Below are 24508 nucleotides of genomic sequence, written 5' to 3'. Positions count from 1 at the left end.
GTGGAAGGGGCGGTCAGGATTCCCAACACGCATGCGCCCTGAGGCCGAGGCGTTTTCTTAGAGGGTGTTGAGTATAGGGCTCCTTATTGCGCAGGCGCAAGGACTGTCCGGTAGAGCTAATGGTCTATCACGGGGAGGAAAGAGGAGGTTGAAGGGATTAAAACACCGGGTGCGCCTGCGCGTTGCCTACTGGTGGGCAGAACTCAAGATCTGTGAGGGGCGGGATCACGTAGCGCGTCATTGGATGGGTAGGTGGGAGGGAGGGTGGAGCTCGCGGAGGGTCTGTGCGCTTGCGCAGTGCGGGGGTGGAGGGCGGCGGAGCTAGATAGCACGCTTGCGCGGCTGTCACAGGGCTGCTTGGTTGGTCAGTGGGGAGTCGGCGCCTGCGTACTAAGACCCGTGTGCAGCAGCGGCGGCGGCGGTAGAGGCGGCGGCGGCGGCAGTGGGCTCGGAGGCAGCGGTTGGGCTCGCGGCGAGCGGACGGGGTCAAGTCAGTGCGTTCGCGCGAGGTGAGAACGGGCGGGGAGCGCGTGCGCGGAACCCTGGCTCTGGCCTGGGAGTAGAGATGGAACTGCGTGGGGGTCGGGGAGGGGGTAATGGGGAGCGGCAGCGGCCGCTGCACGGGGTCCGGTCAGTGAGCACTGTGAGGTGCGGGAAGGCGCGGGCGCGCGCTCGGGTTGGCGCGCGGGGTGACGGTTGGGGCCTGACGGGTGACGTTGGAGCGACGCAGGGCGGGGGACGGCGAGCCGCGAGGCCGCCACGCGGGAGAGGCCGCTGGGCGGCCACGCCGGGGCGAGGGCCGGGGGCTAGATCGGCCCGCGGAGGCAAAGGTACCTTGGCCGTTGAGAACCGGGAGCCGCGCGGCCACGTGAGGTGGGGGAGGGGGCTATTCGGTGAGAGGGCATTTGGGGGGGGCTGGCGGCCGGCGGAGGGGTGGGAAGCGGCGTAGCTTCGGCCTGGCGCGGCCTTTGAGGAGGGGGCAGCCGCGGCACCGGAAGTACCCCCACGGGATCCTGCCCTCGGGGTCGGAGGCCGCATGGCCGAGCGTAGACGGGGCCCGCATGGCAGCGCGGGGACCCCTCCCCCCAGGTCCGGGCCACCGGAAGCCCCGGGCGGCCACATGGTGGGCGGGAGCCGGCAACCCTCAGCGCGGCTGACAGCAAGTCCTCGCGGGCGCCTAAGGGAGCTTGGAATTTTGAAGAGTGGGAGAAGCCTGTGGCCCGGATCCTGATCACCCGGGAGATCCCGGTGCAGGCATATGTTAGCCTTCCTCCACCTCATGGGCCCTTGGGGCTTTACCCCCAATCCTCGCGTGAAGTGAAGGGGCCAGCCAGGTGTAAGTGGCACTCTTCCGTGCCGGAAGGCTAGAGAAATGGGGAAATTGAGGGCGATTGGACAGGAACCCAACTCTTCTCAGTCATGCCGACAGCAGCTTAAAGTCCCGGGCAAAAGAGTTCCCTGCTGTGATAGGTGCTCTTCACCTTGTCACTGTCTTCCTCGATGTGCCAGTTTTGGGAGTTCCTGGTTTTAGAGTCCTTAACTCTACTAGCCTAGTATAAGTTATACTACTCACTACTACCAGCCTTTTGCTTTCATTTTATTGTCATTCCCCAATCCCCACTTTCTACGGACTTACAAGGCCCGGCCTGAAAACCCTACTGGACTGATGCATCTTGGGAAAAGTGGGAGGGCCCTCGAGAAGAGGCTGGGTTCCTGGGTTCCCTTTGGGAAACGAGATCGACGTGTTTGTCGGGCGGGGGGAACAGTTAGAAAACAACTTTATTTTCTCCCCTTCGGCTGCATCTGCAAATGCATGTTGGAGAGGCGGGAATCCCCCAAAGAGGCCTTGTGGTTTCCTGTACCAATGACTATGGCTTGTGTGTGGATAGGGTGGGGGGGTGTAACAGCCGGGTGGGGCCCTGTCCTCTCGTCTCCACCCTCCCTTCTCCCCTCCACATTAGCCCCGCCCTTTTGCTTGCTCATTGCTGCTCACCTAATTATAGCCCTGGTTATGTACGGGGAAGAGGGGTGGTTGGTTTCAGTGGCTAGTAACACCTGAGTCCTCCCCCTCCCAGGGATTAGGCCTTTGCCCACCTCAGATATTTAGCATCCTGATGCCCTGAGACTTCCTTTCCCAAGCTACCCTTTGCTTTCATTTGGGGTGGGGACCCAGCTTATTTTCCCCAATACACTAGTTTTTTAAGTATTTGTGATTCCAGTCAGTATTTAGTCTAGGAACTTGGACATAAACAGCTGGGAAGAAAATGACGCAGTGTTTCCAGAGGAGTGGGATAAATTGGAGGCCCTGTTAACCTCCCGTTCTTACTGACCCCAGTTCTCTTCTTGACTCTAGTTGGAATCGAAGCCTCTTAAAATGGCAGATGATTTGGACTTCGAGACAGGAGATGCAGGGGCCTCAGCCACCTTCCCAATGCAGTGCTCAGCATTACGTAAGAATGGCTTTGTGGTGCTCAAAGGCCGGCCATGTAAGATCGTGGAGATGTCCACCTCCAAGACTGGCAAGCACGGCCACGCCAAGGTTAGAATTTCACCTCTCCACATCTTGCCTTTCCCACACCTCCCATGTCCATGGGGCTCCTGGCAGCAAGCTGTCATCAATCCTAGCTCTGTACTTTAGCTCTTTTCTTACCTACCATCTAATCCCTTGTGTTCAGCACTCAGCCCTGGATACCTTTCAACTACACTTGCTCTCCAGCCTTGAGCCTCTTCCACCATCATTCTCTGGTAACACCTCTCCCCATCTCTAACATCTGTTGGTGGTCCTTTATGCTCCGGCTATTCAGCTTCTCCTCCTTATTCCTGGCTTTCAATTTTTCTGTCTTTATTCCCTTGAATCTTTGTAGGTGCTCTTTGTTTTGCCCATGGTTTCTCCAATCCTAACACAGAATGCAGCCTTCCCTAGAGAGGGCCACTGTACCTCTGACTTTCCAAATCACTTCTCTGCTCCCTTTCCTGGAGCTCCTTGAGTGTCTCCTTGCTTTCTTGGGTCCTAACATTTCTTGTTAGTGCTTTCCTTATCACTTTAGACTTTTCTTTTTCCTCAATTCAACCTGGTTCATCCTTTCTGGATTTCTCGTGATTTTATTCCCTCATCAGTTTTTCTATCTTCTGTTGGCTTGGCATTCATCCTAGGTTATCCCCTCATGTCTCAGATCCTTCTGTGTTCTTCTGGTTTCCTTGTTTCCTAATTGCTTAGTTCTTTCTGGTCTCCCCCAAATCATTTTTTAAATTTTTAGCTGTCTTCCTTTCTCAGTTCTTCCTGTTTTCTTAGCTCTTTCCTTTCTACCTTCCTTACTTCCCAAGTTTTCAGCCTTTTAAGCTGTTGTCCAGAAAACTCTTCTAAATTTTTGTCTAGACGACTCCTACTCCTTTAGGCTCTTAGTCTCTTATTTGTCAATGTAAGTAACTGACTGCTCTAAGCCTGGCCTAGTTTCCCTTGTGTTACCAACCCCAATCTCAGTGGTGATCTTTTGGCCTCCAGTTCTTTTAGAGGCTTTAGTATTTCTTTCTTGACTTCATGGTTCATTTCCAATTTCCCTACTCTTTGCCCATACAATGTAGTTTGATTTCCCTTACCAGCAGGCACAACTTGAGCCTTTATCTCCTCCATTCTAGTTTGGTTGGGTTTCTCTTTTGATGTGATGCATACACACAGGTCCACCTGGTTGGTATTGACATCTTTACTGGGAAGAAATATGAAGATATCTGTCCATCAACTCATAATATGGATGTTCCCAACATCAAAAGGAATGATTTCCAGGTATGTAGATGGTCTGGGTCTAGATGGGTTAGTGTTTGGGTGTGGGGTGGTGAGGGCAATACAGATTGACCAGAAGAACTTGTGCTGCGAGAGGAGGGAAATGGCAGGAGAGGGTATTTGGTGTTGGTAGTTTGCCACCCGTTTGTCTATCAGACCTCTTATCCTCAACCTTCAGCTTCCTTCCCTATCTGCCCCCAGCTGATTGGCATCCAGGATGGGTATCTATCACTGCTCCAGGATAGCGGGGAGGTGCGAGAGGACCTTCGTCTGCCTGAGGGAGACCTTGGCAAGGAGATTGAGCAGAAGTATGACTGTGGAGAGGAGATCCTGGTATATAGTCCCCCACTCGTGCCCAGCTTTCCTCTTTGTGCTTCATCTCTGAGCTCAGATTTCTGACTCTCTCACTTGTTCCTCCAGATTACGGTGCTGTCTGCCATGACAGAGGAGGCAGCTGTTGCAATCAAGGCTATGGCAAAATAACTGGCTCCCAGGTGAGTGTGACAAACTCCCCTCAGCCTCTTCCACACACTTTGTTGTCCCCATCAAAGAGTTGCTTTAGTTTTAATTCTTCTAGGCTTACTTTCTGGCCCCAGCATTGTCCTCACTCTTTTTCCTGTTGAAGGTGTTTTCCTGTCTTACCTGGTTTCTTTCTCCTACCCAGGGTGGCGGTGGTGGCAGCAGTGATCCTGGCGCCTGCAGAGGCCCCCTGCCCCAGCCTGGCCCACCTCTGGCGGGGCACTTGGCTGGACTCCTATACGATTTATTTGACGTTTTATTTTGGTTTTCCCCACCCCTTCAATCTGTCGGGGAGCCCCTGCCCTTCACCCTGCTCCCTTGGCCAGGAGTGAGCCATGGCCTTGGTGAAGCTGCCCTCCTCTTCTCCCCTCGCACTACAGCCCTGGTAGGGGAGAAGGGGTGGGTGCTGCTTGTGGTTTAGTATTTTTTTTTTTTTTTTTTTTTTTTTTTAAATTCTGGAATCAGAGAGCTGTGGATTCTGGCAAATGGTCCTGTGCCCTTCCCCCACTCATCCTCAGTCTGGTCCCTTGTTCCCCATAGCCCTTTATCCCAAGCACCACCCCCACAGACTGGGGACCAGCCCCCTCCCCTACCCATATCTCTCCCCAAATCCCTTTAGCTGGGGAGAGAAGAGGAGGAGAGGGGAGGGGACCTGCTCCCTCCTCAGGCATCTGGGAGGGCCCTGCCCCTATGGGCATCACCCTTTCCTGTGGGCTCTCTCCCCGACACATTTGTTAAAATCAAACCTGAATAAAACTACAAGTTTAATATGAAGCCCCAACTTGGATGCTTCTTTGAATAAATGGGTATTTGCTGACTTAAAAGGTAAATTTGAAAACCAGAAATAGGTTATAGATTGAACTGTGTCGCTGAGTTCTTTACAGCCCACTGTCCCACTGATTTACAATGGACTTGCTAGCCACCCCCCACCATCCAAGCAGCCCTGGCCTAGTCCAGGTGGGAGGCAACACAAACAAGCAGCCAAAGGTAATGGCAGGTAGATTTTATTGGCCTGGGACTACTACAGCACACGGGACCTTCGCCCATGGTGGGGGGGGGGGGTTGGGAATGAGGCGGATGATAAAATTTGATGGTCACTTGTGGTAGAATCGCGTGTTCTGGCTGTGCTGGATGAAAGGGAGCCGAGGGCCCGGTTGGCTGGTAGCTGCAAAGCTTGACTGGTGGTGGTGGAAGAAGGGTTTTGTCAGTGTGCATACTCTTCCCTTCCTTACACCCTTAGAAGTACCCCAAAGGAAGAAGGGGGAAAAAACAGGACTGGGCCACCTGTCCTACCCAATTCTGTTTTCTCCCATAGTGTAAGGATTGTGACAGGTATGATTACCATCCTTACCTTTCCTGCTGTTTGCATCTGCACGGAGAGCTGGGGGGAGGGAAGGAGTCCAGGGGCTGGATGCAGAGCTTGGGGATGCATGGGGCGCAGGGAGGACTGCAGAGAACAGAGTCAAGACCTGAGGCAGCCTGGGGCTCCCCCTAGCATAGCCCTTCCCCTGACCTCCCAAGGCTCCACACTCACTGAGTCAGAGAAGCCAGTTTGCTGGTTAGCATGTTCCATTTGCTTTTGTAAGGACAGAGCACTGCCAGGCTGGAGGAACCCTAAGTGGGGAAGAAGGGTGTGTGAAATGAGTTAGTGACGGGGGAAGGGAGGACCCATGGAACTAGGGCCCCTGCATAGGGTATAATCACCTGTCTGAGTGGGCTGAAAGTGGCTGTGCACGGCATAGGGCTGTGGCTGTGGCTGAGACAGGTACTGTACTGCAGGAAACGCTGAAGGTGCTGAGAAAGGCAGGAGAGGCACAGTCATTAGAATCTCCTTTTAGTCTGTTTATAACAAATACTCCCTCTGTGCCTTGAGGAAAGTGTCTCCCCTGCCCCCCCACCCCACCTTTTCCCACCACTCACCTCTGAGCTGCTGACTAGGACTATAGGCGGGTTGAGTGGGTCCATAGTGAGGTGGGGGCTGAGCAGTCCCATAGGCACCGCCTGGGCTGCCTTGGAATTGCCCATGCTCTGGGGTCCCTGCGAAAGCAGCTGCTGAGCCCACGTAGTGCCGGGTCTAAAGAGGGAGGATGACACCTTACTATCTGGAAACTCCTTGAAAGTAGCAACTGATTTGTGTATGCTCCGTTTTTCCCTATACAGTTAAATCTATGTTACATTCATGACTTGAATATTGGTTTAGTAAGGATGTCTGGGTCTGGGTGGAAGTAGTAGCGGAAAAATGGGCCAGACACCCAATCCTACTCTTACTGTAAGCACTTGGGGTCCGAACATCTGTTTGGCTCTGTCAGCTGCCATGAGGGTACCTGGGCGAGTGTGTCCTCCAGGGCTCCCTAGAGAGGAAGAGGGGCTTTGTGATGCTGAAATGGGAGTCTACAAGTCCTAGGAGGGCCCATTCTGATCAGTGGTTTCTTTAATCCTCACCTTGCATACTGAGGAGATGAGTTCCTGTGTGAACAGTCAGGCCCTGTGGGTATGCAGCTGATGTCAGAGTGGTCAGGTCACTGGAGTGAAAGAAAGACAGGTCAAAATCAAGGAGAAGTGCCCCCTCTTTTGCCATTAAACACTGATCTTTTGTTACGTGATCCTAGTTATACTTTGCCCCCAATTTTAATTTTAGCTCTCCAATCCCACCTCTGCTCCTTTCGCCTCCGTTTTTCTTCCTCATGTAAAACTTTCTTGAGCTGCAGGAAAAGCTGGTGCTTCTCTTCCTGTAGGGCCAAAAGCTTCTCTTGCAACTTCAGGATCTGAGAAAGGAGGGGAGAGGAGATAAAGGCAGGAGAGACAAAGGAAGAAAGAACTGGGAGAAATCAAGGGACTACATACTTGTTCTTTGGTCTCTTCTAGTGACATTCTCTCCTCCATCTCCTTTTTCTTTCTTCTCTCCTGCTCTTCTTTCATCTTCTGTTCCATCATCTTGTCCACCTCTTCTTCCTCTGGAGGAGAGTTAGGCAAAATGATGAAGTGGCAGGGTGGTTAAAATAATTAGAACGTTAGGGATTGAAGACCAGCAAAAGCTGGTTATCCCAGTGCTCCTTTCTGCTCTTGAGAGGGCAGGCCTCTCCCATCACTGCAATAGGGTAGAGGGAGAGGGACGTTTCATTAGGTGCTCTCCAAGGTCCTTCCCAGCTGAAGAGTTTTACAGTTTAGAACTGGCGATTTAAAGTCCCACCACAACAGGACTGTTCCACCCCTCCTTTAGCTTCGGCCGCCAGTGTACTGGTCTGCCCGGGGATGGGGGTCAGCCCTGGGATAGCGGTGCCGCCCTGGGTGACTGTCCTCCCGCTTTGGCCCCAACTCACCTTGCCGCTTGCGCTCCCGCTCCATCATGATGTGCCGGTGCAACGCCCTTGCCATGGCGTTGGAAAGCTTGGGGCGCTCCAGGAGCGCAGGCATGGTGCTGCTGGAGACGCTCGAACTGTGGGTGCCTGGCTCTGCTGCAGACTGCCAGACCTCGGACCAGGCCTGCGAGAAGGCGGGCGCTCAGGGTGGATCGCGCCGGGTCCGCGAAGGCGGAAGCCCGCTCGCCGCCCCGATCACGTGTCCGGAGCCTGCCGCCCGGCCTGGCCCGTTCACCCGCCTCGTCTTCGGCGCGTACGCGCGCGCGGGCGGGGCAGGGGTCTCAGGTCTCGACACTCGCGTCCTCTCCCCGGCCAGTCCGGCCGCCAGCCCCTTCCTACCCGCCTTCTCTACGCTTTCTCCGCGGCCTACTGCGCACTTTGGCTACTGCGTCACATCCGGCAACTGGAATTAATCCTTCCGGGGTCAGAGCTGTAGCCCTCGCGGATTGGGCGGGGAAGAAAAGCCGGAAGCGAAGGGGACGGGTGCCTGTGAAGTCCAAAACCTTTCGCTACGCCGGCCCCACGCCGTCCACCCCCCGGCGCTGCTTCTTGTCCTGGCGCCAGCCTCGAGACGCTCAGAGCTAGCAATGGTTACCCCGTGGGTCCCTAACGGGGCCTGTCGGGGATCCCCGAAGGGCGCGTGAGAGACAGGCGAGGCGGGTGCTTTGAGACCGTGTTTATTGGCTCCTTAGAAATCAGTCATAACAACTGTACAGAGGGCCCCACCTTCCCCGCTCCCGCCCGGTGGCTCCCGGAAAAAGCAGCTTCATGGGGGGCACAAGGAGACTCCTCTGGGATTCACAGTAATGAGGAACAAAACGGAAATAAATTAAATGATACAGGGGAGGGAGTCATAGGGAGTCGTGTTCCCCAAATCAGTGCACGAGGAGGGGTTACCCAGGGCCTGGAGCCGGGCTCTTCACAAGCTCCCTCACCTCAGAGAGTGTTCAAGGGCCCTGGATATGGAGATGTGCTCCACTCCCATCTAAATCTGAGAGCCTGCCTACATACTCTTGTGCATCCGCCAAACTGAGCACCGCGCATGCCGTGGGTCACTGGAATGAGGTGGAGGCAGTCATCACTCAAGAGTCCATGGGCCCATGGCCCAACTGTGCTTGTAGTAGTGAGGTCTCACCCTTCATTCTACCCGTACCAGCAGGGCATAGAGGAGTGTGGCCCCCTTCTCCTTGGTTACCCATTCAAGTTCGGCTAGGCTGAAGTGAGGGTCAGGAGGTTCTCTGAGGGCAGCAGGAGGGCCAGGGGTATAGGAGCCAGGGCGCACACACACCTGGAATGCCACCTGGGCCTGGTGTGTCCGCTGGGATTTGGGGTCCCGGAATCTGTCAGGCAAGAAGCAGAAATAGGGCAGTGAGGCCTTTGGCCTGTCACGTCTTCCCCTTGCTAACTGCAACACTGCACTAGCCTCCCTGTTCCTAGGAATCACTCCCACCTTGTAGGGAGTTGGCTCTAGCTCTTTATTCCAAATGGTTCTCCTCCCAATGCCGCCTCAGCTAACTCCCTCATCTCCTTCTCCAGTCTGCTCAAATCTCACCTTGATGTCTACCCTGACTACCCTATTTAATATACCTGCTCCAACTGCACATTTGATCCATTTACCCCACTTCACTTTTTCTGTTTCCATAATATCACTTGTCACCTTTAAATATACTGAATATTATGCATAAACATTCTAGAGAGAAAAATATAAGTTATACAAAAGAAAGGTTCCCTTTTTTCACTGAGATAGCATGAGATTATTTATTCAAGGAATGTGTGAGGAAAGGGCTGGGGTGGAAACTGAGGAACTAGCAAAACCAGGTAGGGAGAGGGAGGGCAAATCATGGAGACCCAAGTGGCCCTCCCCTCCCCCCCTGCCCCGTGTACTCACTGCACTTTGGATGCCAGGGTCTCAGCCCCAGCATATTGGAGGGAGGGAGAAAGCAGCACTGGAGGGGGCTGCTCCTCCCGAGAAGGTGCGCAGTTCTCGCCAGGCTCCTCAAACCCTCCTCCAGGGTCTCCCTTCAACGGCCGGCAGCTCAGGATGGAGGCAGTGCCTGTGAGGAGAGCAGGGTCAGGGTAGGCCTGCTACAGCCCACAGGCCCAGCCTGCCTTGACTCTGCTGGAGCTACGGTACCTGCTCCCAGCTCTCCTCGGTCCAGCACCCTCCGGACAGCTGCCACGTTGCTCCCATGATACGCCATGTGCCACTTCTTGGTTAGTGTCCCAGCCTCCAGGCGGGGATTCACCCTAGGTGGGCAGAAAGGACAAAGGTCACGGGCTCCCCAAGGTCATCCCCTAGATAAAAGTTCTGTCACTTCTTCCACGCACCCTCTTGAGACCCTCCTTTCTGAAGAACAGTAAGGGAGACACATATGACTGTCCCATCCATACCTGAGGTTGAACCTGCACCAGCCAAAGGGCAGGGCGTATTCCCGGGGGGGCTCCCCACGGCGCCTGTGGGCCTCATCCCCTCGTAGCTTCCGGCAAGACTCACAGTAGCACAAGCTACGCTTCGGTGGAGGCATGAAATAATCCTCTGTGGGAGAATGAGTGGTACTTTGTGCTGTGGCTCCCACCCTGCGTCTCAACCACACAGCCTTCTTCCAACTGGTCTCCAGGAGTCTGGGCATGGCCCTGCACTGGGCCAGGCAATGAGGCAAGTTCTGGGGGGCTGGGAACTCACCAGGAAGCAGCAGCAGTTCTTGGAAACGGGAGCAAAGAGCATGGTACTCGCAACTCTTGAGAGGGCTGGCAGCAGGCGGTGGACCCCAACACACACTCTCCTTGATCCCTGAGGGAACAGAACAGAGGGGGCACAGGTGATCGTAAATGGGGCTAGAAGTATGGGGTGGGGTGGGGTAGGATCCTGGTCCCTTTGGGCTGGCTCACCATCCACCATGTCGGCTTTCTCCATGTCCCCTTGGGTTCCAACACTCTTCCCACTGGTAGGCCCTGGTTCAGGGTTCACAATTGTCACCTGCAGAAAAGAGAGGTGGTCAGCCTCTAGGGCCTGCTGAGCCCCTCCTTGGCCCACAGACCTCCCCTTTACTTGGACAGCCATCTCCCAGGCACCCCCTCCTCCCTACCTCCATTGCCACTAACCTGCTCACACTGCCCATAGAGGTCCACAAGCGCATGGCAGGGCTGGGGGACATCTGGCACAGCCACCCCCTGGTCCATTCCATTGACAAGGAGGTGCAGCCCCCCAGAGCTGTCTAGCCGCAGTCCCAGGATGGTGCCTTCAGGACATGTGTCCAGATTTGGCCCAAACTTCTCACAAATCTAGGAGGAAAGACCTACTGTCTTCCCAGAGACCAGACTCCCACCAGAAGCAGCCACCCCTGCCCTTCACCCTGTTTCAGGTCGCCAACCCCTGGGCTTTGCTTTCATACTTGCCCACTGCCTGGGCTCCACCCACTGCTTCAATGACCTAGACTTCGCCTCCTCTTTCCTACCACTGCAACGTCCTCGATGGCAGGGCGATAAGAGGCAGTAAGCCCAAGACTGTCCAGGTAATGACACTCACAGCCTTGTGTGAGTCCACCCACTATACCTGTGATCCTACCTCCCGAGCTCAGGACCCCTCCCGTCTCTCTGCTCCCTACCCACCTTGAGGCCATTGTGGAAGACCCCATGGCCCCGGAGCAGCCAGGCTGCCCGTTTGAGGGCACAGGCAGAAGCAGGGAAGTTGAGCCTCTCAGGTGGGCAGGTGATGACTCCCAGAACAAGGGAAGATGTCCACTGCCGGTTCAGGAAATCTATCCGCACCTGGGGAAGAAGGCAACTATTCCCCAGTCATGGCCTCTTGGGAAGAGGCCACCCACCCAGCAGACCTATGCTCCTCACCCCAGCCAGGGAGGGAAGATGACACCTCCCAGAATGTGGCCTGGAATGCTGCCCCTTCTGATGCTTGAAGGCCTGGAAACTGCAAATTCAGTTGTTTCTTCCCCTCTTTCAGCCTTGGTTTTGTTGTTGACTCTGTAAGGATTCTTGTCCCTAGCGACTTCCTTCCCCTGGCGAACACTAACATCTCTTAACTTGCAGCAGAAAGGCCCCCCCTCTGGAAAGCCCTCCCTGCGCCCACGTATAGGATCTGGTGGCTTCCCTGGACTCCCCCAGCTCTCCCCTACTGTTTCCCTCGCTACAGTCATCAGGTGGGCGCTTACTTGTTACCAACCAGCAACTCCCACCACAAAGTATGAACAAAAGCCCAGGAAGCTCATCCAAGGGGCTTGCCTTCCGCTATGCCCTCAACCTGGAAAAACCTTGCTCCGAGAGGATTGGCCCTGGGTCACCTGAGCGAGTTGCTGGGGATAAGGAGCTGAGGCCCACCTGGACCAGAAGCTGGGGCACTAGGGGCTGGCTGACGACAACAATGCCCTGATTGTAGCTGGCCACCCGTGTAGCTGTGCGGTTCCCATTGGACAAGAGGATATTCTTCCCATGGTTTTCCAGGAACTCGAGGGCTGTAGGCATAATGGCCACTTGATCTTGGCCCTGGTATGGAGGAGAGATTGAGCTACTGGGTTTGCCCAGGTGAGGCCCAAGTCATCCCAGTGGAGTGGCAAGCTCACACAGAGCTTGCACATAAGCCTCCGCCCATCCAGGACAGGATCAGAGAACCCCAAAATGACCTGGTGGCCAATGGCCCACCCACCACTCATCCATGTGCCCAGAGGGCCCTGCCGCAGCCTCTTACTCCCAGGCCATGCTCCTCGCCCTCGTCGTCCTCCTCGCCCTCACTTCCGGTGTCTGAGCTGGGGGATGGAGGCTGGGTACCTTCTGGCTCCTCCAGCCTCGTGGAGCTGACAATAGACACACTCCGAACTGGCCCGTACAGATCCAACACAGCCCACACATTCTGGGGGCACAAAAGACCGAGGAAGTTGATGAGTGGAAGACCTCAATCTCACTCCCAGAACCCAAATCAAGTCTTGGATCTACCTTGGCAATGCCAGTGGCTGCAGGCCCCATATCCTCTCCATCTACCAGGATGTGCATCGTGTCATCTGCCCCCCGCCGAATGCCCACACGGCTCCCCACCTAGAACCAAGGTGAGACAAGGACAGATGCTCAGCCCCCCTCTCCCTGCCACTCCCACTCCCAACCCCATCCCTTGTCCCTGGATCCAAGTGCTTCACCCCTAGCCTCTCTAGATTCCGGCCATAGTTCATCCTCTGGAGCTGCCCGTCACGCCTCACTTCACAGCTGGACACCATCCAGGTGGTCTTAGTCCGGAGCTCTGGCAGGGAGGGAGGCAGCCCAGGGCCACTGACTGCTCCAGACCCCATCTCCCCTGGCGCTAGTGTGGTCAGCCCTAGCCGGAGGGAACCTGCCCACTTCTCATCCAGCTCTTCTACTTTCACCTGTGTGAGAAAGAAGATATTAGCTGGCATCAGCTGGGGACGGGAGGGTAGGAGGCAGTCTGGCCCTGTTGTGAAGGGCCTGGCAGCCTCCTTTGTTACATCCACAGCCCACCTCAAAGACTTCCTCAGTCTTGAGCTCCTTGGTGCTGAAGACGAGGCCATGTGCATAACCAGCTGCACGCACCGCCCTCGCGCCATCCTCCTCCAGAGTGACGTTCTTGCCGCAAGTACTGTGGAATCGGTGAGCCACGCCAGCCACTGTGGAAAGATAGCGTCAGAGGTAGGGGTAGGATTGGGGCAACAAGCTTCAGATAGGATATAGAGCAAAGCTTTCAGGTGAAACAGGAAGTTAACATAGAGGTCCCATCTGCCATTACGCCTTCAAGACCTCTGTGTCAGAGGTCTCTTTTCACCACAGACTCATCCCCAAATCTGATATGTCCCGTTTGTGGTGTCCTGGACCCTTGGTGGCAGAGAAGTGTCCAGGCCCTGTGTACCAGGAGTAACCTCCTGCCCTCTTCTTGGCTGCTTCCCACCATGGGTTGTTCCCTCCCCTTTGCCTGTAGTTGCTGCAGCCAGCCTGTCTTTGAACAGCTTCCCTGACCTGGAAGCTGTATCCCTCAGGCCCACAGCAGGCCAGCAGAGCACACCCTCCCTCCCTGCTGGTGGAACCTGGGGAGTGCAGGGGGAATGACTTCTCAGTGGCGGTGTTGCTGGTCGCCAGGCTGTTGTCCATGGGGCCGGTGGCATTGGTGATGGACACTTGGACACACTGGCCATAGAGATCCACTACTGCATACACCTCTGGGTAGGAAAGGAAGAAGTCAGGAACTTGATAGCCCAGGGTGGGCCAGGCTGAGTGGCAGATTGAAAGCCACAGAGTAGTCACCTTTACCCGGAGGCAAGCCTGAGCAGGCAGCGCCTTGGTCCTGGCCGTTGATGAAATAGTGCAAATCGCCCTTGGCAGTTCGCATCATGCCGATGCGTGCACCTGTGCCCAGTGCGTCAAGGTCACACCCGTAGTTGTTGCGCATCGTGTTACCATCTTGCATGATGGCAGTGCCACTGGGGGGATGGGAAACGGGGCAGGTCAGCCTCCCAGCGTCCTCCCCACACAGGTCCCTGCTCAGTCTCTGCCTGTAAGAACCTGTCAGTGCCATGGACTGGGATCTCTATCTGAGGTCTGAGACCCAATCCTGTCTCCTATGTCCCTGGAATATCCGCCAGGGAAGAGCAGTAAGAACCCTGAAAGGAAGGAGGGTTGAGCCCTGTGGAAAGGGAGAGGGGATTCCCAGAACTGGAGAAGAGGCAGCCAGATCCCCTAGGTTTGTCATTGTCCACGGCCACCACAGGCCCCATCCCAGCCAGCTCCACCCAGCCCTGCCCAGCTGGTCCCCCAAAGCACGCAGGCCAACCTCAGCATCCACGTATCGTAGTCAATGTCCGTCATAGTGTTGGGGAATTCAAGGTCCTCTGGCCGAATAGCAGTCACTCCTGGGAGAAGACGGGTAGGTCAGAGCCAAGCCCCCAGCTATACACAGCCAGCACCTCCCTCAGTGCGCATGTGCACACCTGCTTGCACACACGCACGCGCGCACACACACACACACACACACACAGGTGCCCCTCACCAGCCTCAATGGAGCCTGACCAGCGGTCCACCATTTTCTGAATGACAATTTCAAACAGCTCCCCATCCCGCAAGGCCCTGCCAGAGAGAGTGGTGGTCAGAGAAGCCCTTACTGTGTGGCTGAGGCTGGGCAGTAAGAAAGTGGGGTTACGCAAGTCCAGACACTGACCGGTTGGAAATGACAATGGCGTCATTGAACTCGCTGCGGCAGTTGTGGCGGAGCGCAGTACGACCTCCATTAGTGATGACTGCATTACTGCCATGCAGCTGGTGGAAACGCAGGTCAGAGCCCCCAGCCCCTGATGATGGGGAGCTTGGAGACACCTGGTTATTGCCCTCAGGGAGTGGCTCAGGGATTGGGGGCACCTCTGCAACAGTGGACATCACCCATTAGGCCTACGGTTGTCTCTGAGCCCCCGAGGCCACCCCACCTTCCTGCCCCAGCCCAGCCGGGCCCTCACCCACGTCGTCCACAATGGTGGCCTGCGCCGCCTGGCCGTAGAGATCCACGACAGCATAGACACCCGGGGGCACATTCCAGGCAGCAGGGCCCTGAGTCATCCCATTGACAAAGAAGTGGAGAGTACCATCCTCCCGCCGCACCACACCTACCGTGTCCCCTGCCTTGGAAGAAGGGGGGCTGGAGTGAGGAGTCAGGCAGAGTCCCTGCCTGGGCTGGTCCTACAGCAGCCCCACCTTGCCTACCCCCCACTGCTCAGACCTGGCAGCACACCCACTCTCCCACCTTGAGGCGGTCCAGGTTGTGCCCATATTCGTCCAAGATGGTTGTCCCATTGTGCATCACCCCATTCCCGGTCATCATCCAGGTCCCTAGGGGGATGAGTGGCAGAGGACATGAGGGGGAAGCCAGGACCCCTCTCCTTTATATGGCAGTCCTCACATAAGTCCCCAAAGCCATTAGCCCAGCCTGCCTCTTCTCTGACAGTTGGCTTTCTCCCAGAACAGGGCAAGAAAACTCTGCTGTTCCCAAGCCAGCCACAGGCCCTGTCCACAAGTCACTCCTCGGCCACTGAATCAGTCGTCACAAGTGTGATAAGTGAAAAAGGGGCTGGAGAACAAGTGTCAGGGCAGTGGGGACAGCTTCCTCCCTAGGACTCCGTCCTGGCCCTGCCCTTCTTAGGAGCTCACCAGAGCGCAAGTTGGTCATGGTGGAGGGCAGCTGGAGGTAGGCAGGATTGTGGGTGGTGACCCCAATCTCAATGGAGCCGGCCCACTTGTCCACCATCTTGTCGATGCGCACCTGGAACACCTCCCCGTCCCGCAGGGCCCTGCTGCTCAGCACCACGCCATGATTGAAGTCATCAGTGGCACTGAGGGCACAGCAAGTGGGGACTCAGACCCTCACACGCTCTCGGAGAGTGCCAGGGCTGAGCCCCGCAATGCCTGCCCGACACCCACCGCCCCAAGTTCACCACATAAACTTCACACACCAGAAGGCCACCCCCTTTCCTGTCCAGGATGTCCCAGGCCAGACACCCTCTACCTCCCACTTCCCCACCCTCCCCCCAATTCCATTAGAGCCCCTTCTGCAGGCTTCTCCCCACCCCATGGGCCATACTGGGGCCTCAGGGCAGTGCGTCCCTCGTGGGTGATGGCTGCTTTCTGCCCACAGTTGGGGTGGAAGAGCAGGCGCTCAGGTTCTGCCTGGGCAGCAGGAACAGCACGGCGGAGAGCACCCTCAGGGGACAGCGCCCGCAGAATAGCATTGTTCCGGCGTAGACGGTCACTGTGGTTGTTGTTGTGGACGATGGTCACCTTCACTGCCATCCCATACAAGTCCACCACACCATAAACCACTGGGGGTGTCAATGGGGTAGCCACACCTATGGGGGTGGAGGGCACAGGAATGGGGTGGTGGTGAGGGGAGAAGAGTCAAGTAGAGGAAGGACGAGCATCAAAGAGGCAGGAAGGTGCGGTTCAGACCACACTCACTGGAATCCCTGGCCCACCAGCCCTCTCTGAGCTTCCCCTTACCCTGATCAATGCCATTAATGAAGAAGTGGAGGGCAGAGTTGGACTTCCTCGTGAGACCAATGTGGTCGCCCTCCTATTCAAAATAGAAAAATAACAGTCTGGAATCCATCCACAATCAGGCTCCAGACAGTTGTGGGGACTGTGAGAACAGAGCAGTACTGGAGCCTTCCCCCCATCCCAGGTCACAGGGGAACTGCTCCAAAAAGTTCTCATGAGTCTCAGACCACCATGAATGCTCGATGCAAAGAAAGCACTGAGTTAAGTCATCTTATAACCATCAACTTGTTTAACCCTCACAACAATCTACAAGACACTCCTAACACGCTCTTTTTAGACATTCTCTGAAAAGGGATAATCTTGCCTCAGGTCACTACCACAAATGGCCAAACAGTAAGGGGAACTGAACCCATTGACTCTAAAATCTTAGTGCCTGTTGGGGAACCCTGCCTTCTCAGAAGGAATCTTCAGACAAAAGATACAGGACCTTGCTCTAAGTCACAGAGGAGACTGCAGTGCCCAGGCAAGGATGCAGCATACCAGGACTCCCCGGGAGAGTGGCCCAGGCTGTGCCCCACGCTCACCTGCAGCTCATCCAGACTGAATTCGCAGTATTCCCGGCGGGTGCCTTTGCCATTGGTCAGAATCCCACAGCCGCTCATCATGATGGTGCCTAGGGGAGAGGGAACACCCTGGTTAGGGTATGGGTTTCCTTGAACTCAGCGACCCCAGCTCCTTGTCCCCACCATGCCAGTGGCTGATACCTGACTGTAGGTTGGTCATGGTGGCTGGATATTCCAAATTGTTGGGGTTGTGGGTAGTGACACCAATCTCAATGGAGCCGGACCACTTATCTACGAGCTTGTCGATGCGGATCTTGAGTGGAACATTAGCAGAAGGGAGAGGCAGGGAATGTAAATGCAGAGAAAGGACCCTTAGCCCTTGGCTAATTCCCAGTCTCCACCCTTCCAACATCAGGGATCAAGCCCCATCTTTAGCTCCCAGAGGGTGAGGTGCCAGCCAGACCCCAGGATCTTGCACACCTCAAACATTTCATTGTCTCGGAGCGGGCGGTTGGTCATGACAACCCCATTGTTGAATTCATCCAGGGGCCGACGACGCTCGGCCGTCTTATTGTTGTTGCTGAGTTTGATAAGAGTTCCACACTTCTCGTGAAAGAGCAGGGCATCGTTGGAAGTAAGGATGGGTGAGGTGGCAGCACAGCTAGACCCCAGCCCTTCCCCTTCTGGTGGGGAGCTCAGATTCACATTTAGGAGGCCCCCATTGTAGGCAGATAGTATGGCATTGCTCACCACCTCAGATAGCTCCATGCTGCCAAAGTCTATAGTAGCAGGACAAAAAAAGGAAGCTGAAATGAGGCTCTATACCCTCAAACCCTCAGTCTTGCAGTTCTGTCCCTACCCCTCTCCTGAAGTCCCTCCCTGTCCACCTCACTTCCCGCTCCCCTTCCCAGAACCTCCTCGAAGCCCTCACCATTATGCGACTCAAGGCTGTTAGGAAACGTCTCCGGCCGGGCCTGCGCTGGGGACACCATGAAGACTGGGGACCAGGCAGGATGGGAGGGGAATAAGGGTTCAGCCCCTGCTGCACGGCCCACAGCCAGGAGACCCCGCCTCTAGCTCCTACTCTCCTCAACAGACTCAGGGGTCTGAGTGACCCTGCCCACACCCAGTGTCACTTGTCACTACATTTCCTCCATTCCGACAGCCATTCCCTCTGTCCCACCCCTCACCACTGCCCTAGCTGCGTTCTCACCTTCATCCCCAGAGGTTCCCTGTTCAGCCAAGGCAGAATCTTCATAGGGAGCAGAGGGCTCAAGGGGAGGTGTGGGAATGGGAGTAGGAGAGCTAAAGCCTGGCTCAGGGGGTAGCACAGTGATCTGGGTGCACTTGCCGTAAAGGTCCACAACAGCCCAGACACGAGCAGGCAGGCCTGTGGCGGCCACACCACAATCCCGCCCATTCACCCAGAGCCGCAGCTCCCCTGCCACCGTACGCTCCACGCCCACACGGTCCCCTTCGCCAAGCTGGTCCAGGTCCTGACCATACTCCTCCAGCACAGAACGTCCATCCCTCAGCACGGAGCAGCCCGACACTACCCACGAGCCCCCCTTCAGCCCAGTGGCGCTGCTTGGGAAGTCCAGCACACTGGGGTCCAGTGCCGTCACTCCAATTTCAATGGAGCCACTCCAGGAGTTGACCTGTGATAGGGGTGATGGATACAGGGTCAGGATGGGTCTCCCACCACTAGGCAACCACATTTTACAGGCCACTGCGACCCCTCAACCCACCTCTCAGACAGCTTAATTGGCTTTTTCTCTTGAGACATGAGACGCTAATCCAGAGATGCAATCCCACAAGTAATTTTCTGGACTCTGTCTCAGGGATTGTTTAGTCTGCTCTCCCCAGCAACTCTGCTCTGTGCTGTGGGTACTCAGTGTCTGCAATACCAATCCTTTACCCTACATGATGGCCAAATTCCCTGGCTTCAGCCCCCTGCCTCCTCTAACTTTGCTAAGCTCTGTGGCTCCTCAGCCACCCAAATTCACAGCGCTCTGTGCCCATATTCCTTGCTCTTGTATATAATTTTCTTCCCCCTGGCCTAATTCTCTCCTGTCTCTGGCTCCACTCAGATTCACTCTTTCCAAATTCTGGTCTCTACTAAATTACACACAAACACATACATACACCTCCTTCTCCCTGAGTAGCTCTCCTTACCCATCTTTCCTACCCAACCCTGAATTTGTCCTTCAATGGTCTGTTCTTTCCTTGGTTATCTCTCTTCTCTGCCTATCACATCTCTGACATCTCTCCATCTTCCATCTCCCAGAAATTGTTCCGTAAGTTCTGTTCCCTATTCGTTCTAGTGAGGCCCCGTGTCCCTTCCCTGCTCCTGGGTCTTGGTAAAACTCAAGCTCTCCTTGTCTCCTTCTCTTTCAGACTAAATGTTTCTGTTTCATGCTCCCTTCCTGCCCGTCACCTGGTGTCCTAAGTCTGTCGGTTCCCTCTTGGTACCCGGTGATGTGAGCTAACCTGGCTGTCCTACCTCGTCTCCCTCTGGTCCCCTCCCACCACCCTCCATATTTTGATTCCGGGGCCCCAGGTCCACACCTTGCGGTCGATGCGGACGGTGAAGACGCGTCCATCGCGCAAGGGTTCCCGGCTCAACACCAGCCCGTGGTTAAACTCCTGGCCCGGCTGCTGCCGCCGCGCTGTACGCCCACAGGCCGACAGGCTCACCAAGCGCCCAGTGCGCGGGTGCAGCTCCCCGCCGCTGCCCAGACCCCCGCCAGACCCCGGTCCTGGGCCGCTCCCAGTAGGGCCTCCACCCCCACCAGGCCCCGGCCCCGGGCCTCCCCCAGAGCCCCCACTCCCACCCGACCCCGCCGCCATCGCCGTTGACGCCGGGGCCGCGCGACAGCCGCGCTTGGCGGCACCGTGGCAACCGCGGTGCACAGATACCCTGAGGGAATAGGACCTCGGGCGGGGGGGGGGGGCAGATATGCTTTACGGCACGGCCAGGCCCTGAAGCATCCCGAGCCAGGGAATTAATGACTACCACGGTGGGAACAGAAGGACGACGGGGTCGGGAAGGTTTACTTTACGGCACGGCAAGGTGACGGAGTGGCTCCGAGAGGGGTGAAGACTTGGGCAGGGAGCTTTTGCGACAGTGGAAGAAACGACTGCCGCAGGCATCTTTACGACGGAGGGGTGCGAGCACCTAAAACTTTCAGCTTTACGACAGCGGCACCAGCGACCCCGCCCCCGTCGAGGCAGGCGACATCTTGAAGTATTCGCTTTACGGCAAGGAGGCGGTGTCTTTTCACGCTACAAGCTTCAAAGTGGTGTGAGTGGGAACCGGTAGATATATAAATGAAAATCTCTGCCCGCCACACCACTGAGACGGGATATGTCTTGCGACAGAGTCGCAATCCCTCCACTTTGTATCACATCTCTCGTGAGAGGCAAAGCAGGCCGACTTTTAGGGGGAAAAGGCTCACGGATGTCTCCAGTCAAGCTTATCTGGAACTCCAATCCAATCAAACTTAGATTTTAAAGCCACAAATAAGTCCAAACAAACCCCGACAGTTTCAAGCAATGGCGCTGATAGAGCCAAAAGATCCCCCAGAGCTATTAAACCCCCAGCCCAAATCCGATGCTCGCACTAGGGTTGGAGGACTGACGTCACAAGGCCTCTGGCCCTAAGACCAGGACCCCTGACTATGATTGGACAATTAGGATGAGGGCGGTGATGGGAGAAGGGCGGGAACAAATCCCAGAGACAAAGAAGTAAGATTTGGGGGTGGGACAAAAAGGGAGGGGCAACTGGAGGGGCTCCCAGCCGGAGGTCCCTATATAGTCTTGATTCCTCCCACCGCGACTCCTTGGAGCAAAGCGGGAGGGGGCCAGGGCCGTAGCCCAAGCTTCCCCCTCCCGCCGCGGTGGAGCTATGTGGAGCAGGGAGGCAGGACGGGGTAGCTGAGAGTGGCCCCCTAGTGGGTCCATGGAGAAGCAGGAATCTCTGGGGGCTGCTGGCGGCCTCAACCGGGAATCCCCTGGAGGGATAATCAGGGGAATGCCAGGAGGCATCAGAGGAGTCGAGGAAGGCGCCAGGCTGCCCTCCGGAGTAATCTTGTCCCACTGTTCTGGGCGCCCCCGGCACTCCGGGGGGATCGCAATTTGCAGTCCTGGTTCTAGCCGGTCCTCCGTGGTGGTAGAGGTCCTCGGTTCCGGGCCCAATCAGCATTCTGGGGAGGTTGCGGGGCACAGCCTTGGGTCCGGCACACGTCCTGGCGGATTTAATCCCCCCTTTCCTGGAACCAGTGTATCCGGGACGTCCGGCCTTGGGTCCGAGGAGCCTGGGGTGCACAACTCAGGATGCAATCTGCTCTCCGGGTCAACTTGCTTGCACCCCCACAAACCCTGTGAGGATCGTCCCCGGAGTATCCTAAAAAATAGCTGCTCCACTTTGATGTGTAAATCCCCCAGTGCGGAAAAGTAAGGATCGCAGCTCAGCTAGCAGGCAGCTCTCTCAGCCCAGAGGGAGGGGTTCCGGACACGAGGGGGCGGAGCCAGGTGGGAAGGAGCGGAATCTTGAGGACTAGATGTGAGAATAGGTGAGGGCAGTTGGGTGGGAAATCTGAGTTTCCAAGTCTTTGGGAGAGCAGCAGGTACCAGATAAACTCTGGCTACTAGTATGTGATTATCATTAGGTGTGACCCCATCCCTGCCTCCTATGCCTCTGGAACTCCAAGGGGGTACAAGAAAAAGGTTTTGAATGACTAAAAGAATTAGGGATGACCGTGAGGAGCATGTTACTAGGATTCCTCCCCCTTTTTTGTGTCCTTCCGCCACCCCAGGAAAAAGTCTCAGCACTGGGATGAAATGAATATCATGGCCACCTACCACCCTGCTGACAAGGACTACGGATTTATGAAGGTGGATGAGCCCAGCACTCCCTACCACAGGTGCTGAACCTTCAGCCTTAGCCCTTTAGCCCAGACTCTTATCCTTATTCAAAGGAGGGAATGGGGAAGGAGGCAGAGAGGCCTCAGGGACTGGATCCTGCCTGACACCCCCCTCTCACACTGCTTCCCCTCTCCCTGGCAGAGATGATGAGAACCTGCTTCCAGGGTCCTCCCACACAGTGACTCCTGAGGCACTAGCACAGAGGTGAGAGTCCTGCCAGAGATCAGTAGGGATGTGGGGCGTCTTCCTCAGACCTCAGAACTCTAGAGTCTTAGCTCGCTCTGCTTTTTCGCCCCCCCCCCCCAAATGAGAGGTACTATAGTTCCCATCAGGCCAAGGCTAAGGTGGGGAAGTCAGCCTGCTTGGCCCCCATCTACCATCTGCCCCCATTGTTGTTTTCTCCCTTCAGTGCCCCCAACTAATCTCCCTCCCATTCAGGTTTGCAACAATGGACAATTTCTACCCCAAGGTCCTCCAGGACAGTGATAACAGAAGCTCAGGGTCTTCAGACGACTTTCCCAAGACATGTGAGATGAGGGGTGGGGATTGAATGGAAAGGGGAGGTGGAGTGATTCTTTAGTGAGAGCATGGCGGGGAAAGCCAAGCTCTTAAACTGGCCCACAGACTCCAGTGATTTTGAGAAGCGCCGCAAGGCACACTACAATGAAGGAAAGTTCCTCAAGACTCAGAAAAACCTGCACTTGGGTAATAATAACAAGAACAGCAATGGGGGTAATGTCAGTATGGGCAGTGGCAGTCGAAGCGTGATGCTGGACCCAGGGCCCAGGCCTGCGGAGAGAGGCTTGGCAGGAGGACCGGCCAGAGGAGTCAAAGATGAGATTGGCCTGATGACCAGGAACCACATCCTAGAAGCCAAGGGTTAGCTATGGTGGGGCCCCAGGGACTCAAGGAAGTTGTAGTCCAGAACCTTTTCCACCACAGCCTGTCTTCTTCAGGGGGCATCGATCGGCCCAGGGCCCTGCTGCCTGAGGGGGAGGTAATACTGGGAGGTGACCCCAGGGAAGACAGAGGGGCGGCTGGGGTGGGTCCCCCATGAGGATAGTCCCCAGGGAAGGCTGGCTGGTGAGGAGGAACAGAAAGCCCAAGAGAGCTGGGGAGATGGAAAAGTCACTGAAGGTTTTCTAAAATGGGAGGAGGTAATAGAAGTGAGATGAGAACCTGGGGCTTGAGCTTCTCCCCTATGATGGTGGTGGTGGTGGTGGTGGTGGTGGTCACAGTATACACCTGGGGGGCCTGGATACCCTAGGTGGCCATAAGACTCAGATAGATTTGGGTGACTCCTCAGATTCCTCTACCTTCAGAAATCAGTCCCCGGTTTCGGCCACCGTCCTGTTCAGCAAGGAGGTTGATCTGCAACGCAAGGAATATCATAGCAAAGGAAGATACCTGAGGTCTTGTCCCCACCCAGAGCTTGAGGAAGACACAGAAGATGAGGAGCGGGACAGTGAGAACTGGACTGGGTCAGCCTGGGGGGCGGGAGGGCTGAGAACCAACAGACTGATGGGTGCCCTAACCCTGATCACATGATGCTCTCAGGCTCCACAAGCTTGAACCGGGTGAGTGAGAATTCCATAAGAACTGAGGTCCGTTTGCTGGACCACACAGGAAGCCCCCTTCGGGATCATAGGCCATCAAGAACTCCCTGACAGTGACAGTGACACCATTACAGCCTGGTGAGGGCACCAGGCCACCATCTCATTGGGCCTTGCTCTTGGCAACCTCCCATTCCCCCTAATCCCCACTCCTTTCAAGCCAGTAGATCAGCAACAGGTGTTAAGGCTCTAACCTTCCTAGTGTGCAAGGCCCACATTGTACAGACAGGAACCAGAGAGTCTCAGAAGGGGCTGGGACACCCTCCAGCTTGGCACCATGTGCTGGCCCCATGCCTCCTCCCTGACTCCTCTCTGCCCCCACCCCACTCCTAGTACTGCCCTGTCTTCCAAAGACACTGGGTCCCAAGCAGTGTATGGCTGGTGTTAGTGTCTGGCATCCAAAAGGCTGAATTGCCAAAGCCCAGAAGGCTCAGAGAGGGAACGTAGAAGCAACCCAAACTCCCCAAACCAAAACCAGTGCAGACATGAGCCCAGGCAGGGACAAGGGGCTGCCTGCACTGGCCAGGGAGGGAGAGGGGCTGAGGGTAGGTTCTAGGAAGTCGGGGGGTCACATGAGCTAGATCTCATGCCTGCTGCAAGAAAACCACTAACCCAACCCCTTCTCTCTCCAGATGAATCCCTGCATCTTCGATGGACTCAGGAGGAAGCCAGACAATGGAGAATGTAGCCAGCTGGAGATGGGGTGGGGGCCAACCTTCTCCTGCCCTTACCACCAGAGGAGTAGAAAATAAAAAAGAAGAG

The 24508-nt window shown here is 55.9% G+C and overlaps 4 protein-coding genes across 10 annotated transcripts; 2 read left to right on the top strand and 2 right to left on the bottom strand.

Moving 5' to 3' along the window:
* The first annotated feature begins 367 nt into the window (after window positions 1–367).
* Window positions 368–5071, top strand: EIF5A (eukaryotic translation initiation factor 5A). 2 transcript variants are annotated; one of them, XM_019745184.2, is made up of 6 exons: window positions 368–509; window positions 2354–2539; window positions 3677–3781; window positions 3980–4111; window positions 4199–4272; window positions 4443–5071. In XM_019745184.2, the coding sequence occupies exons 2-5, from the start codon at window positions 2375–2377 to the stop codon at window positions 4259–4261; spliced, it is 465 nt and encodes a 154-aa protein (XP_019600743.1). In that variant the 5' UTR covers window positions 368–509; window positions 2354–2374; the 3' UTR covers window positions 4262–4272; window positions 4443–5071. The 2 variants fall into 2 exon arrangements, with proteins under 2 accessions (XP_019600743.1, XP_019600744.1); XM_019745185.2 differs by lacking the exon at window positions 368–509 and adding an exon at window positions 723–830 and having other exon boundaries at window positions 4443–4579.
* Window positions 5072–5285: 214 nt separating this feature from the next.
* GPS2 (G protein pathway suppressor 2) lies at window positions 5286–8043 on the bottom strand. 2 transcript variants are annotated; one of them, XM_019745181.2, is made up of 10 exons: window positions 7618–8043; window positions 7142–7251; window positions 6950–7062; window positions 6740–6819; window positions 6560–6648; window positions 6218–6371; window positions 6002–6091; window positions 5832–5911; window positions 5649–5744; window positions 5286–5475 (listed from the first exon to the last, which is right to left on the bottom strand). In XM_019745181.2, exons 1-10 carry the CDS (start codon window positions 7709–7711, stop codon window positions 5392–5394), a joined length of 990 nt encoding a protein of 329 aa, XP_019600740.1. In that variant the 5' UTR covers window positions 7712–8043; the 3' UTR covers window positions 5286–5391. The 2 variants fall into 2 exon arrangements, with proteins under 2 accessions (XP_019600740.1, XP_019600741.1); XM_019745182.2 differs by having other exon boundaries at window positions 6566–6648.
* Window positions 8044–8317: 274 nt separating this feature from the next.
* Window positions 8318–20082, bottom strand: NEURL4 (neuralized E3 ubiquitin protein ligase 4). 4 transcript variants are annotated; one of them, XM_074320635.1, is made up of 29 exons: window positions 19776–20072; window positions 18421–18865; window positions 18139–18204; window positions 17688–17986; window positions 17409–17520; window positions 17229–17317; window positions 16648–16720; window positions 16232–16496; window positions 15802–15983; window positions 15398–15483; window positions 15114–15276; window positions 14822–15020; window positions 14654–14730; window positions 14438–14516; window positions 13912–14087; window positions 13695–13826; window positions 13135–13280; window positions 12798–13022; window positions 12601–12699; window positions 12356–12517; window positions 11989–12153; window positions 11266–11424; window positions 10759–10938; window positions 10546–10633; window positions 10340–10447; window positions 10048–10192; window positions 9791–9903; window positions 9545–9710; window positions 8318–8996 (listed from the first exon to the last, which is right to left on the bottom strand). In XM_074320635.1, the coding sequence occupies exons 1-29, from the start codon at window positions 20055–20057 to the stop codon at window positions 8795–8797; spliced, it is 4683 nt and encodes a 1560-aa protein (XP_074176736.1). In that variant the 5' UTR covers window positions 20058–20072; the 3' UTR covers window positions 8318–8794. The 4 variants fall into 4 exon arrangements, with proteins under 4 accessions (XP_074176736.1, XP_019600665.2, XP_074176738.1 ...); XM_019745106.2 differs by having other exon boundaries at window positions 13918–14087; XM_074320637.1 differs by lacking the exon at window positions 18139–18204 and having other exon boundaries at window positions 13918–14087; window positions 19776–20082.
* An 832-nt stretch (window positions 20083–20914) lies between these two features.
* LOC109454448 (protein phosphatase inhibitor 2) lies at window positions 20915–24503 on the top strand. Of its 2 annotated transcripts, none has more exons than XM_074320638.1 (8): window positions 20915–20954; window positions 22025–22132; window positions 22275–22337; window positions 22572–22660; window positions 22758–22838; window positions 23440–23598; window positions 23691–23827; window positions 24379–24503. In XM_074320638.1, the coding sequence occupies exons 1-7, from the start codon at window positions 20917–20919 to the stop codon at window positions 23798–23800; spliced, it is 648 nt and encodes a 215-aa protein (XP_074176739.1). In that variant the 5' UTR covers window positions 20915–20916; the 3' UTR covers window positions 23801–23827; window positions 24379–24503. The 2 variants fall into 2 exon arrangements, with proteins under 2 accessions (XP_074176739.1, XP_019600671.2); XM_019745112.2 differs by having other exon boundaries at window positions 22758–23012.
* Window positions 24504–24508: the final 5 nt, after the last annotated feature.

The sequence above is a fragment of the Rhinolophus sinicus genome, linkage group LG15 (genome assembly GCF_036562045.2).
Source record: "Rhinolophus sinicus isolate RSC01 linkage group LG15, ASM3656204v1, whole genome shotgun sequence".
NCBI lineage: Eukaryota > Metazoa > Chordata > Mammalia > Chiroptera > Rhinolophidae > Rhinolophus > Rhinolophus sinicus.
This window is presented reverse-complemented; position numbering and strand designations above follow the sequence as displayed.